Genomic DNA, 13545 nt, shown 5'->3' on the forward strand with positions numbered 1-13545 from the left:
GAACAAAATGAAAACAATTATATTGTAAGTGGGAAGGGAAGTGACAAAAACAAAAGCAATGAAATAATTTCCTAATAATTTGCTTCATTGTAAATGTGAGAGCCGACAATGGGAACTGACTGTACTGAAACAAGAATGAGACAATGAGGAGGAGGTAAATTGATCCCTCAAGTCCCCAAGTCCCTTGGGCTAACTCCACTAGTTTGATACCCCTGTAGGTTAGGACTAGGGTTAGGATTATAAGGGTAAGGTTTATAAGGGTTATGGTTACAATGGTTCGGGTTATAAAGGGTTAGGCTTATAAGGTTTAGGAATAGGGTTAGGGCTATAAGGGTTAGGTTTATAAGGGTTAGGGTTATAATGGTTCGGGTTATAAGGGTTAGGGTTATATGGGTAAGGTTAGGACTAGAGTTAGGGTTATAAGGGTTAGGGTTATAAGGGTAAGGTTATGTCTAGGGTTAGGGTTATAAGGGTAAGGGTTATAAGGGTAAGATTAGGGTTAGGGTTATAAGGCTTAGGGTTATAAGGGTAGGGTTAGGGTTATAAGGATAAGGTTAGGACTAGGGTTATAATGGTAAGGGTTAGGATAAGGTTTATAAGGGTTAGGGTTAAAAGGGTAAGGGTTAGGACTAGGGTTAAGGTTATAAGGGTTAGGAATAGGGTTAGGGTTATAAGGGTGAGGGTCAGGACTACGGTCAGGGTTATAAGGGTTAGGGTTATAAGGGTAAGTTTAGGACTAGGGTTAGGGTTATAAGGGTAGGGTTAGGGTTATAATGGTAAGGGTTGGGATAAGGTTTATAAGGGTTAGGGTTAAAAGGGTAAGGGTTAGGACTAGGGTTAGGGTTATAAGGGTTAGGAATAGGGTTAGGGTTATAAGGGTGAGGGTCAGGACTACGGTCAGGGTTATAAGGGTTAGGGTTATAAGGATAAGGTTAGGACTAGGGTTATAATGGTAAGGGCTAGGATAAGGTTTATAAGGGTTAGGGTTAAAAGGGTAAGGGTTAGGACTAGGGTTAAGGTTATACGGGTTAGGAATAAGGTTAGGGTTATAAGGGTGAGGGTCAGGACTAGGGTCGGGGGTATAAGGGTTAGGGTTATAAGGGTAAGGTTAGGACTAGGGTTAGGATTATAAGGGTAAGGTTAGGACTAGCGTTAGGGTTATAATGGTAAGGGTTGGGATAAGGTTTATAAGGGTTAGGGTTAAAAGGGTAAGGGTTAGGACTAGGGTTAGGGTTATAAGGGTTAGGAATAGGGTTAGGGTTATAAGGGTGAGGGTCAGGACTACAGTTAGGGTTATAAGGGTTAGGGTTATAAGGGTAAGGGTTAGGACTAGGGTTAGGGTTAGGGTTATAAGGGTATGGTTGGGTCAAGAGTTATAAGGGTAAAGTTAGGACTAGGGTTAGGGATATAAGGTTAAAGAATAGGGTTAGGTTTATAAGGGTAAGGTTAGGACTAGAGTTAGTATTATAAGGGTTTGGGTTATAATAGCTAGGGCTATAAGGCTAGGGATATAAGGGTTAGGACTAGGGTTAGGGTTATAAGGGTTAGGGTTATAAGGATAAGGTTAGGACTAGGGTTAGGGTTATAAGGGTTAGGAATAGGGCCATAAAAAACATAACACAGCTAATAAACTTTTAAAAAGTTTTAACCTTTTTTAAATTTTAACTGTTACAACAACAAATGAAAAGTGCAGTGTGCATGTGTCGGGCTACTTTGAAATAAATAAAACACTGAATAGCCCTATTAAATGCTAGTGTTCTCCGCAAGACTGAACCACAGCAAGCAGGATGAAGAGCCACATGAGGCTCCGGAGCCTGCACCTGGGTTAGGGTTATAAGGAAAAGGTTAGGACTAGGGTTAAGGTTATAAGGGTTAGGGTTATAATGGTTATTGTCATAAGGGTTATGGATATAAGAGTAAGGTTAGGACTAGGGTTAGGGTTATAAGGGTAAGGGTTAGGATACGGTTTATAAGAATTAGGGTTAAAAGGGTAAGGGTTAGGACTATGGTTAGGGGTATAAGTGTTATAAGCGTAAGGGTTAGGACTACTGTTAGGGTTATAAGGGTTAAGGTTATAAGGCTAAGGTTAGGACTAGGGTTAGGGTTATAAGGGATAGGATTATAAGGATAACGTTAGGACTAGGGTAAGGGTTATAATGGTAAGGGTAAGGATACAGTTTATAAGGGTAAGGACTAGGACTAGGGTTAGGGTTATAAGGGTTGGGAATAAGGTTAGGGTTTTAAGGGTAAGGGGTATAAGGGTAAGGGTTAGGACTAGGGTTAGGGTTATAAGGGCTAGGGTTATAAGGGTAATGTTAGAACTAGGGTTAGGGTTATAAGGGTTGGGAATAAGGTTAGGGTTTTAAGGGTATGGGGTATTAGGGTAAGGGTTAGGACTAGGGTTAGGGTTATAAGGGTTAGGGTTATAAGGGTAATGTTAGAACTAGGGTTAGGGTTATAAGGGTTAGGGTCAGGATAAGCTTTATAAGGGTTAGGGTTAAAAGGGTAAGGGTTAAAAGGGTATGGGTTAGGACTAGGGATAGGGGTATAAGGGTTAGGGTTATAAGGGTACTATAGCATAATAAAATAATATGATGGTTTATAAGGAGCTGTTTACACAGAGTTCAAATACTCTCAATTTGTAGCTATAGCTAAAATGATAAGCATAGTATATTTGCTATGAGGTGCAGCTAGCCTAAAAAACACAAATGAGAAGTCATATCCACAAGAAGAAATTATATAGTAGGTCCAGTTTTGTGTATAATGGGAATTACAACTACTGCTAAACATTTTGTTACTTCCAGAAGACAAGGAAAACCAGGTAGCTCTCAGTTATTTTAAGGAGACTAACAGAACAAGGAATACTCATTTCATGACATACTGTAACTACAGTTTAGTGCCAGTGCTCCCCATGTAATAATTGTACCCATTAGTGACCCTGATAATATCAAATACACAACAGCATTTCCGTTTAAAAGTTAATAGTGACCTGGTGCCCCTTCCCCAATAAATCCAGACCATTCCTTGATCAATGCACACGTTGAGTAGCCTGTTCCTCTTTAGCAGGAATGATGGCAGTGATCTTGAAGGCCTAGTCCATTCTCATAGCTGTGGATCCAGTCATTGAATTATTATTTCTCTCTCACTTTGTCAAAATGGTACTGGCATGTTTCCTTAGAGCCCAAGAACATGGGCAGTTGGACCACCATAGCCAGGCAGATGGTGGATATTTCCATACTATCACCAACCTGGGCATGTATTAATACAGTTCAGCAGGCATCTCAAACCTTTGTCCATAAAGCAATAAGTACTCTATGCCCTTTGTGTTCCGTTTCCTTAAAGTTCCAGTTCCATCTTGATTAGACCCCAGCATAGTCCCAGATGATTCATTTTCTTCTCCTGATACCATAAATGATGGGAGTTTTGTTTTGGGCTGAGACAGTCACATGTCCAACCTCCAAACTGTCATTGCAACTAGGTTCCACATTCTCAGCAGCATATTCCTGATCATCATCCTCATCATATCCCATCTGCTCTGCAGTCTGTTCCACCGACATTTGGTTCAGCACAGAGAAGTCAACCAGGATAGTCTGCTGGGTTTGTTTGCAGTCTGAAGGGTCATAAACAGGATAGGTCTCTTCTGGGTAACCTTTTACACAATAAATATAGACAATAAGCAGTAGAATAGTCTGCAGAGCTATAGCAAGGTGAGTGTTACAATGCTAAGGAGGAAATTAATGTGTCATGTTACAAGGGAGAACAAAACATCTGCCCTGTGCTAATTTCAAGGCACTTCAATTAAGTTCTAATGACTTTGGTTCCATAAGATAAATATGATTTCCCTAATGAATGCAAAGAGTATGATATTCATTCTTACCTTCCCAGTCTTGCATGTATGGAGCTTCTTCTGCTTCTTTTTCAGGAGTAATTCCATCCAGGAATTTACCCTCCTTCATCACCCTGGTGATCTCCTCTAAGCCTTGGAGCAGATGAATTTCTTCATTGGAGCTCATGTTGTCAGCACTGAAACAGGAAAACTAGGAAATAACTCCATACAAATATACAGGCATCATTCTAGTAAGGGAGTGTGACTGTGGGAGAGCAGGTATAGTAGGGAGAGATGGTGTCTATAGTAACAGTGGATAATAGTCTCTGGGAAGGGAGTGTGACTGTAGGATAACAGGTATAGTAGGGAGAGATGGTGTCTATAGTAACAGTGGATAATAGTCTCTGGGAAGGGAGTGTGACTGTGGGATAGCAGGTATAGTAGGGAGAGATGGTGCCTATAGTAACAGTGGATAATAGTCTCTGGGAAGGGAGTGTGACTGTGGGATAGCAGGTATAGTAGGGAGAGATGTGTCTATAGTAACAGTGGGATAATAGTCTCTGGGAAGGGAGTGTGACTGTGGGATAGCAGGTATAGTAGGGAGAGATGGTGCCTATAGTAACAGTGGGATAATAGTCTCTGGGAAGGGAGTGTGACTGTGGGATAGCAGGTATAGTAGGGAGAGATGGTGCCTATAGTAACAGAGGATAATAGTCTCTGGGAAGAGAGTATGACTGTGGGATAGCAGGTATAGTAGGGAGAGATGGTGCCTGTAGTAACAGTGGATGATAGTCTCTGGGAAGGGAGTGTGACTGTGGGATAGCAGGTATAGTAGGGAGAGATGGTGCCTATAGTAACTGTGGATAATAGTCTCTGGGAAGGGAGTATGACTGTGGGATAGCAGGTATAGTAGGGAGAGATGGTGCCTATAGTAACAGTGGGATAATAGTCTCTGGGAAGGGAGTGTGACTGTGGGATAGCAGGTATAGTAGGGAGAGATGGTGCCTATAGTAACAGTGGGATAATAGTCTCTGGGAAGGGAGTGTGACTGTGGGATAGCAGGTATAGTAGGGAGAGATGTGTCTATAGTAACAGTGGATAATAGTCTCTGGGAAGGGAGTGTGACTGTGGGATAGCAGGTATAGTAGGGAGAGATGGTGTCTATAGTAACAGTGGATAATAGTCTCTGGGAAGGGAGTGTGACTGTGGGATAGCAGGTATAGTAGGGAGAGATGGTGTCTATAGTAACAGTGGATAATAGTCTCTGGGAAGGGAGTGTGACTGTGGGATAGCAGGTATAGTAGGGAGAGATGGTGCCTATAGTAACAGTGGGATAATAGTATCTGGGAAGGGAGTGTGACTGTGGGATAGCAGGTATAGTAGGGAGAGATGGTGCCTATAGTAACAGTGGATAATAGTCTCTGGGAAGGGAGTGTGACTGTGGGATAGCAGGTATAGTAGGGAGAGATGGTGCCTATAGTAACAGTGGATAATAGTCTCTGGGAAGGGAGTGTGACTGTGGGATAGCAGGTATAGTAGGGAGAGATGGTGCCTATAGTAACAGTGGATAATAGTCTCTGGGAAGGGAGTGTGACTGTGGGATAGCAGGTATAGTAGGGAGAGATGTGTCTATAGTAACAGTGGGATAATAGTCTCTGGGAAGGGAGTGTGACTGTGGGATAGCAGGTATAGTAGGGAGAGATGGTGTCTATAGTAACAGTGGATAATAGTCTCTGGGAAGGGAGTGTGACTGTGGGATAGCAGGTATAGTAGGGAGAGATGGTGCCTATAGTAACAGAGGATAATAGTCTCTGGGAAGAGAGTATGACTGTGGGATAGCAGGTATAGTAGGGAGAGATGGTGCCTATAGTAACAGTGGATAATAGTCTCTGGGAAGGGAGTGTGACTGTGGGATAGCAGGTATAGTAGGGAGAGATGGTGTCTATAGTAACAGTGGATAATAGTCTCTGGGAAGGGAGTGTGACTGTGGGATAGCAGGTATAGTAGGGAGAGATGGTGCCTATAGTAACAGTGGATAATAGTCTCTGGGAAGGGAGTGTGACTGTGGGATAGCAGGTATAGTAGGGAGAGATGGTGCCTATAGTAACAGTGGATAATAGTCTCTGGGAAGGGAGTGTGACTGTGGGATAGCAGGTATAGTAGGGAGAGATGGTGCCTATAGTAACAGTGGATAATAGTCTCTGGGAAGGGAGTGTGACTGTGGGATAGCAGGTATAGTAGGAAGAGATGGTGCCTATAGTAACAGAGGATAATAGTCTCTGGGAAGAGAGTATGACTGTGGGATAGCAGGTATAGTATATTTTTGCAATGCAAAACAGTTTTATGATTTATTCCTTTCATTAAATGTAATCGCACCTTTCACAGTTGGGCCCCAAGCGGGAGATAATCTTTTCCATTGCTTCTTCAGTTTCCTTTAGTTTATCTTGGAGTTGGCTGAGCTCGTAGTAATCTACAAATAAATACTGGATATTATTTTTGTATTATATAACAGCATGTTAGTTATTTAATCCCCTCCTACTCCCCCAGTAAATCACCAAAGGCTCATTAGTGCTAAATTATACAAGGATAAATAAGATCCTCTCACTAGACTAATATATAGAGACAGAGACAAGAGGAAAGTGTCTCCACATTGATGAATGAATCTATTTGTAGAACTTTTGACTTATTTTCTTAAATGTTCTGTTGAAATGTAGATATAGTGGAATATAATTGACTCGCTATAGCGCAGGCTGCAATTTAGAACAGACAATTATTGCTTCCAAACTGCAACTGCAATTACCATAAAAGTAATTACAGGCAGCGGCATCTTTATTAAATGCAACAAAACCGCCACATTTTATCTCGTTGGAGACGTCTCTTTTATGTGTTTACCATAAAGTCATGATGGAAATTCATTTGCAGATTTTCATGAGCAACAGAAATTTTAACTGAATGTGCAAAGTCTGTATCTCATGCTCTGAGCAGCTTATTGATACGAGGTGGAAGGGCAACCCCAGATTTCAAAATTGAATATAACAAGGTAAGGGTGAGTTTTGATTACACTGGAGAAGAGACAGTTAAGAGGGATATGATCACTATATATAAATATATAAGGGGATATGATCACTATATATAAATATATAAGGGGATATGATCACTATATATAAATATATAAGGGGATATGATCACTATATATAAATATATAAGGGGATATGATCACTATATATAAATATATAAGAGGGATATGATCACTATATATAAATATATAAGGGGGATATGATCACTATATATAAATATATAAGGGGATATGATCACTATATATAAATATATAAGGGGATATGATCACTATATATAAATATATAAGGGGGATATGATCACTATATATAAATATATAAGGAGATATGATCACTATATATAAATATATAAGGGGATATGATCACTATATATAAATATATAAGGGGGATATGATCACTATATATAAATAAATAAGGGGAATATGATCACTATATATAAATATATAAGGGGGATATGATCACTATATATAAATATATAAGGGGATATGATCACTATATATAAATATATAAGGGGATATGATCACTATATATAAATATATAAGGGGGATATGATCACTATATATAAATATATAAGGGGGATATGATCACTATATATAAATATATAAGGGGATATGATCACTATATATAAATATATAAGGGGATATGATCACTATATATAAATATATAAGGGGATATGATCACTATATATAAATATATAAGGGGATATGATCACTATATATATAAATATATAAGGGGATATGATCACTATATATAAATATATAAGGGGATATGATCACTATATATAAATATATAAGAGGGATATGATCACTATATATAAATATATAAGGAGATATGATCACTATATATAAATATATAAGGGGATATGATCACTATATATAAATATATAAGGGGGATATGATCACTATATATAAATAAATAAGGGGAATATGATCACTATATATAAATATATAAGGGGGATATGATCACTATATATAAATATATAAGGGGATATGATCACTATATATAAATATATATAAGGGGATATGATCACTATATATAAATATATAAGGGGATATGATCACTATATTTAAATATATAAGGGGATATGATCACTATATATAAATATATAAGGGGATATGATCACTATATATAAATATATAAGGAGATATGATCACTATATATAAATATATAAGGGGATATGATCACTATATATAAATATATAAGGGGGTATGATCACTATATATAAATATATAAGGAGATATGATCACTATATATAAATATATAAGGGGATATGATCACTATATATAAATATATAAGGGGGATATGATCACTATATATAATCATATAAGGGGGATATGATCACTATATATATAAATATATAAGGGGGGATATGATCACTATATATAAATATATAAGGGGATATGATCACTATATATAAATATATAAGGGGGGATATGATCACTATATATAAATATATAAGGCGGATATGATCACTATATATAAATATATAAGGGGATATGATCACTATATATAAATATATAAGGGGATATGATCACTATATATAAATATATAAGGGGATATGATCACTATATTTAAATATATAAGGGGATATGATCACTATATATAAATATATAAGGGGATATGATCACTATATATAAATATATAAGGAGATATGATCACTATATATAAATATATAAGGGGATATGATCACTATATATAAATATATAAGGGGGTATGATCACTATATATAAATATATAAGGAGATATGATCACTATATATAAATATATAAGGGGATATGATCACTATATATAAATATATAAGGGGGATATGATCACTATATATAATCATATAAGGGGGATATGATCACTATATATATAAATATATAAGGGGGGATATGATCACTATATATAAATATATAAGGGGATATGATCACTATATATAAATATATAAGGGGGATATGATCACTATATATAAATATATAAGGGGATATGATCACTATATATAAATATATATAAGGGGGATATGATCACTATATATATAAATATATAAGGGGGGATATGATCACTATATATAAATATATAAGGGGATATGATCACTATATATAAATATATAAGGGGGATATGATCACTATATATAAATATATAAGGGGATATGATCACTATATATAAATATATAAGAGACAGTAATGAAATAGAGAAAGTACAGAGAAGAGCAACTAAGCTGATAAAGGGAATGGAAGGGATCAGTTATGGGGAAAGACTGAACAAGATGGTGATGGTGGAGAGTGAAAGTGCAGGTTGGAATAATGACCAACTGACAAGAGGGGAGATTAGAGGAAAGACAGACGTCTGTCAGTCTGACGCCAAATACTCACTGATTTTCTTCTTCAGGTTTCTGTTGGCAACAGACTGGGTGTTGGGTTCCAACTTTGTATTTTTGCCTTTTGATGAAAGCTGGAGAGTAGGAAATAGAAATACATTGATGAAGAAGCACATTGAGAATAGGAAAGTGATTTTATATCTTGATACAAGTGAATCAATGCTCATATAATCCAACATGAGCTTTATTTGTCCTTTAGCACCAGCAATAGACAGAATTATAATACTGTTATGTCACAAAGTTCAGCTATGGACACACTGTACTGTATATACAGTAATACACTATATCCAATAATACTCTATATACAGTAATACGCTAAATACAGTAATACAATATATACAGTAATACACTATATCCAATAACACTCTATATACAGTAATACGCTAAATACAGTAATACAATATCTACAGTAATACAATATATACACTAATACGCTAAATACAGTAATACAATATATTCAATAATACTCTATATACAGTAATACGCTAAATACAGTAATACACTATATACAGTAATACAATATAAACAGTAATACACTATATTGTATTGTCCTTGTTTTGGTATAATCCTCAATAAATGTGCCACATGTATTCCTAGAGGTGCAGATATTCTCACCTTAAATAGGATATAAAGGATATAGAGAAGAATCCCAAATCCATAAATTGGAATAATCTGCCCCACGAGGCTTGGTCTGGTGCCCCCTCCTCCTCCTCCTCCTCCGCCTGCACCTCCCTTAGATTTCGGCATCACTTCTGCCCCATGAGACCTGGAGAAGTGGCCACCACCGGAGCGGCCATCTGTGGGTTTCAAGTGTTGCCCTGATGCCTGAAAGAGCCCAGAGTTCCCTGTAACAAAATATTCCAAATTATTATTTGTTAAATTCCCTTGACATATGTAACATCCTGCAGCCTTGTGTCTTTATATGGTCACAGAACAACCCCTCAGTGACTTCTAATATCCTTATCATTTACAGTAGGGGGTACATTATCCCTTATAATACATGAGTGATACTCAGAGTTCCCTGTATAACTCAGCCTGCAGCCTTGTGCCTTTATATGGTCACAGAACAACCCCTCAGTGACTTCTAATATCCTTATCATTTACAGTAGGGGGTACATTATCCCTTATAATACATGAGTGATACTCAGAGTTCCCTGTATAACTCAGCCTGCAGCCTTGTGCCTTTATATGGTCACAGAACAACCCCTCAGTGACTTCTAATATCCTTATCATTTACAGTAGGGGGTACATTATCCCTTATAATACATGAGTGATACTCAGAGTTCCCTGTATAACTCAGCCTGCAGCCTTGTGCCTTTATATGGTCACAGAACAACCCCTCAGTGACTTCTAATATCCTTATCATTTACAGTAGGGGGTACATTATCCCTTATAATACATGAGTGATATTCAGAGTTCCCTGTATAACTCAGCCTGCAGCCTTGTGCCTTTATATGGTCACAGAACAACCTCTCAGTGACTTCTAATATCCTTATCATTTACAGTAGGGGGTACATTATCCCTTATAATACATGAGTGATACTCAGAGTTCCCTGTATAACTCAGCCTGCAGCCTTGTGCCTTTATATGGTCACAGAACAACCCCTCAGTGACTTCTAATATCCTTATCATTTACAGTAGGGGGTACATTATCCCTTATAATACATGAGTGATACTCAGAGTTCCCTGTATAACTCAGCCTGCAGCCTTGTGCCTTTATATGGTCACAGAACAACCCCTCAGTGACTTCTAATATCCTTATCATTTACAGTAGGGGGTACATTATCCCTTATAATACATGAGTGATACTCAGAGTTCCCTGTATAACTCAGCCTGCAGCCTTGTGCCTTTATATGGTCACAGAACAACCCCTCAGTGACTTCTAATATCCTTATCATTTACAGTAGGGGGTACATTATCCCTTATAATACATGAGTGATACTCAGAGTTCCCTGTATAACTCAGCCTGCAGCCTTGTGCCTTTATATGGTCACAGAACAACCCCTCAGTGACTTCTAATATCCTTATCATTTACAGTAGGGGGTACATTATCCCTTATAATACATGAGTGATACTCAGAGTTCCCTGTATAACTCAGCCTGCAGCCTTGTGCCTTTATATGGTCACAGGACAACCTCTCAGTGACTTCTAATATTCTTATCATTTACAGTAGGGGGTACATTATCCCTTACACATAAATAATTAGTGACCAGTAACTTTGACCTGAAATGGACAATTTGGCTCCATTTACACAAGTGTTTAAACCGACACTCAGGTTTTGTTCAGTGGAAAAAACTGAGGTAAAAAAAAACCTAATGGAAAAAAATGACACTTTATACACAGGGATGTGCCGTTTAGCTGAGGTTGGACTTCAACTCCCAGCATGCTTTGGCTCAGAGAGGATGCTGGGATGTAATGGACCTGCTAAATCCACCCATGGGGAGAATGATGGTCCCTCCGCTGTACATCCCTCCTGCTCTATATTGTACAACAGCCCAATCCCAGTGATACATTGTAACAATCTGTTTCCTGCTGTCACATGATCAGTTAAATGGCACCCAGAGCTGACAGTGAGAGGGGGAAGAGGCAGCTGAAGGTGGAGAAGCCCCTAATGCTGATACTGTTGTTGCACACGGGGGGATTGGGGTACTTACCCTCCTGTGCACTTTGCTTCCCTCTGGATATAGAGGCTCTGGGCAGCAGCAGAGACACACACAGAACCAGACACGATAACAGAACCACCTTCTGGACCGTGGACAGAGACATTTTATCTGCAGCTACAGAGGAAGATGTGAGACAGGAGAGAATCACTGGCAGCTGCTGCATCTCGAGAGCCAATGGCATCTGCTGACACAGAGTCAGGGAAAGGAGGGGTCATGGAACACGGATTCTCATTGGTTAATCACCAGACAGGGGAAAATAACAGGACTGGTCACTGCCACCTGCTCTGATTCAGCAGAGGAGTGTGAGTATTTGCCTGGAGTAATGAGAGATATAATGCAGGGAAATAAGAGCAGAGCAGGTAGTAACCCTTCCAATGTTGCCCCAGTGTCTATATATTTATATATAGATTATATATAATCCAAGGGGCTACCAGCCAAGGGGCTACAAAATCAATTTGTTTGCCTGGGTGCAGAAACATCAATATATACGTCATAATCCGCTTTCGACCCTATCCAAGGCCTTTCTCTTTGAGTCTGTCCATCCTTTAATTTCCTATCATTTCTTTTAATCTATTGTTAACATATAAAGCTGCCTATATATATACATATATATATATATACATATATATATATATATATATATATATATATATATATATATAATTTATTATTATTATTATTATTAACATGTATTTATATAGCGCCAACATATTGCATAGCACTGTAAAGTAAATGTGATTATACAACTAAATCACATGAATTATATACATAGATGATTATTATTATTAACATGTATTTATATACATTATATTATTTCAAGAAAGGGTCGGATGCCCTTTTAGCAACTGAGAACATACAAGGCTGCTGATATTGATGCTTCTGCCTCAACATTGGTTGGGGGATGGGTTTCTCTTTCTTTAGACCAGCCAGTAACTCAGAAGGAATAACTGATTATGTTATTATGGATTATCCGCTCCCCCTATATAACACTGCTCTCTTGCAATCCCCCTTCCTTCCAGCAGATGTCGCCAGTTTCCACACATCCCCCACTCCATTTAAACCTCCGTACAACTCCCAGTATCCTCTGCCTGACGTTCTCTTTCGTGGGCTGCGACTATTACACTTGAATTCTGGGTGGGTGGGACAAGACGTAGGTGGTAAAAAACACGAGAATCAGTGACTGCCATCAGAAATCAATGGGCCCCATACAACAATGTTTTCTGGGCCCCTTGGTCCCCGCCCCCCCTAGCCCAAGCCCCACCGCAGATCCCGCCCATCCACACCCCAGTAAAAAACACAGACATCAGCGTTCAGTTATTATAGCCAACGTATCACCCCAATTGGCAGGGATCAATACTAGGAATCTGGTAACTGCTAATATAGAGCAAAGCCTATGGGCAATGGGGATAAAGTGACTGCAACTCCCTGCACCCTTTCAACAGCCTTAGTTTTAGTTCATTAACAGCTTTCAGGGACTACAATTTGGGGCTCTGAGATACTCCCTACCCTGGGCCAATGAGACGTTATAATACAGAGAGAGCCCCAGGCTGCAATACCAAAGTCCACCAGCAGATGTCTCAGTCATCAGCAGATTTCATTAAAGGGGAAGTTGTAAGGTACCGG

General features: G+C 38.5%; 1 protein-coding gene across 1 annotated transcript; it reads right to left on the bottom strand.

Annotated features, from left to right (window-relative positions):
• Window positions 1–2587: 2587 nt before the first annotated feature.
• Window positions 2588–12097, bottom strand: LOC108713431 (protein RIC-3-like). The gene is made up of 6 exons (XM_041589685.1): window positions 11914–12097; window positions 9875–10104; window positions 9255–9333; window positions 6203–6296; window positions 3878–4023; window positions 2588–3649 (listed from the first exon to the last, which is right to left on the bottom strand). Exons 1-6 carry the CDS (start codon window positions 12083–12085, stop codon window positions 3387–3389), a joined length of 984 nt encoding a protein of 327 aa, XP_041445619.1. The 5' UTR covers window positions 12086–12097; the 3' UTR covers window positions 2588–3386.
• Between the last annotated feature and the right edge of the window lie 1448 nt (window positions 12098–13545).

The sequence above is a fragment of the Xenopus laevis genome, chromosome 4L, assembly GCF_017654675.1.
Source record: "Xenopus laevis strain J_2021 chromosome 4L, Xenopus_laevis_v10.1, whole genome shotgun sequence".
Lineage (NCBI taxonomy): Eukaryota > Metazoa > Chordata > Amphibia > Anura > Pipidae > Xenopus > Xenopus laevis.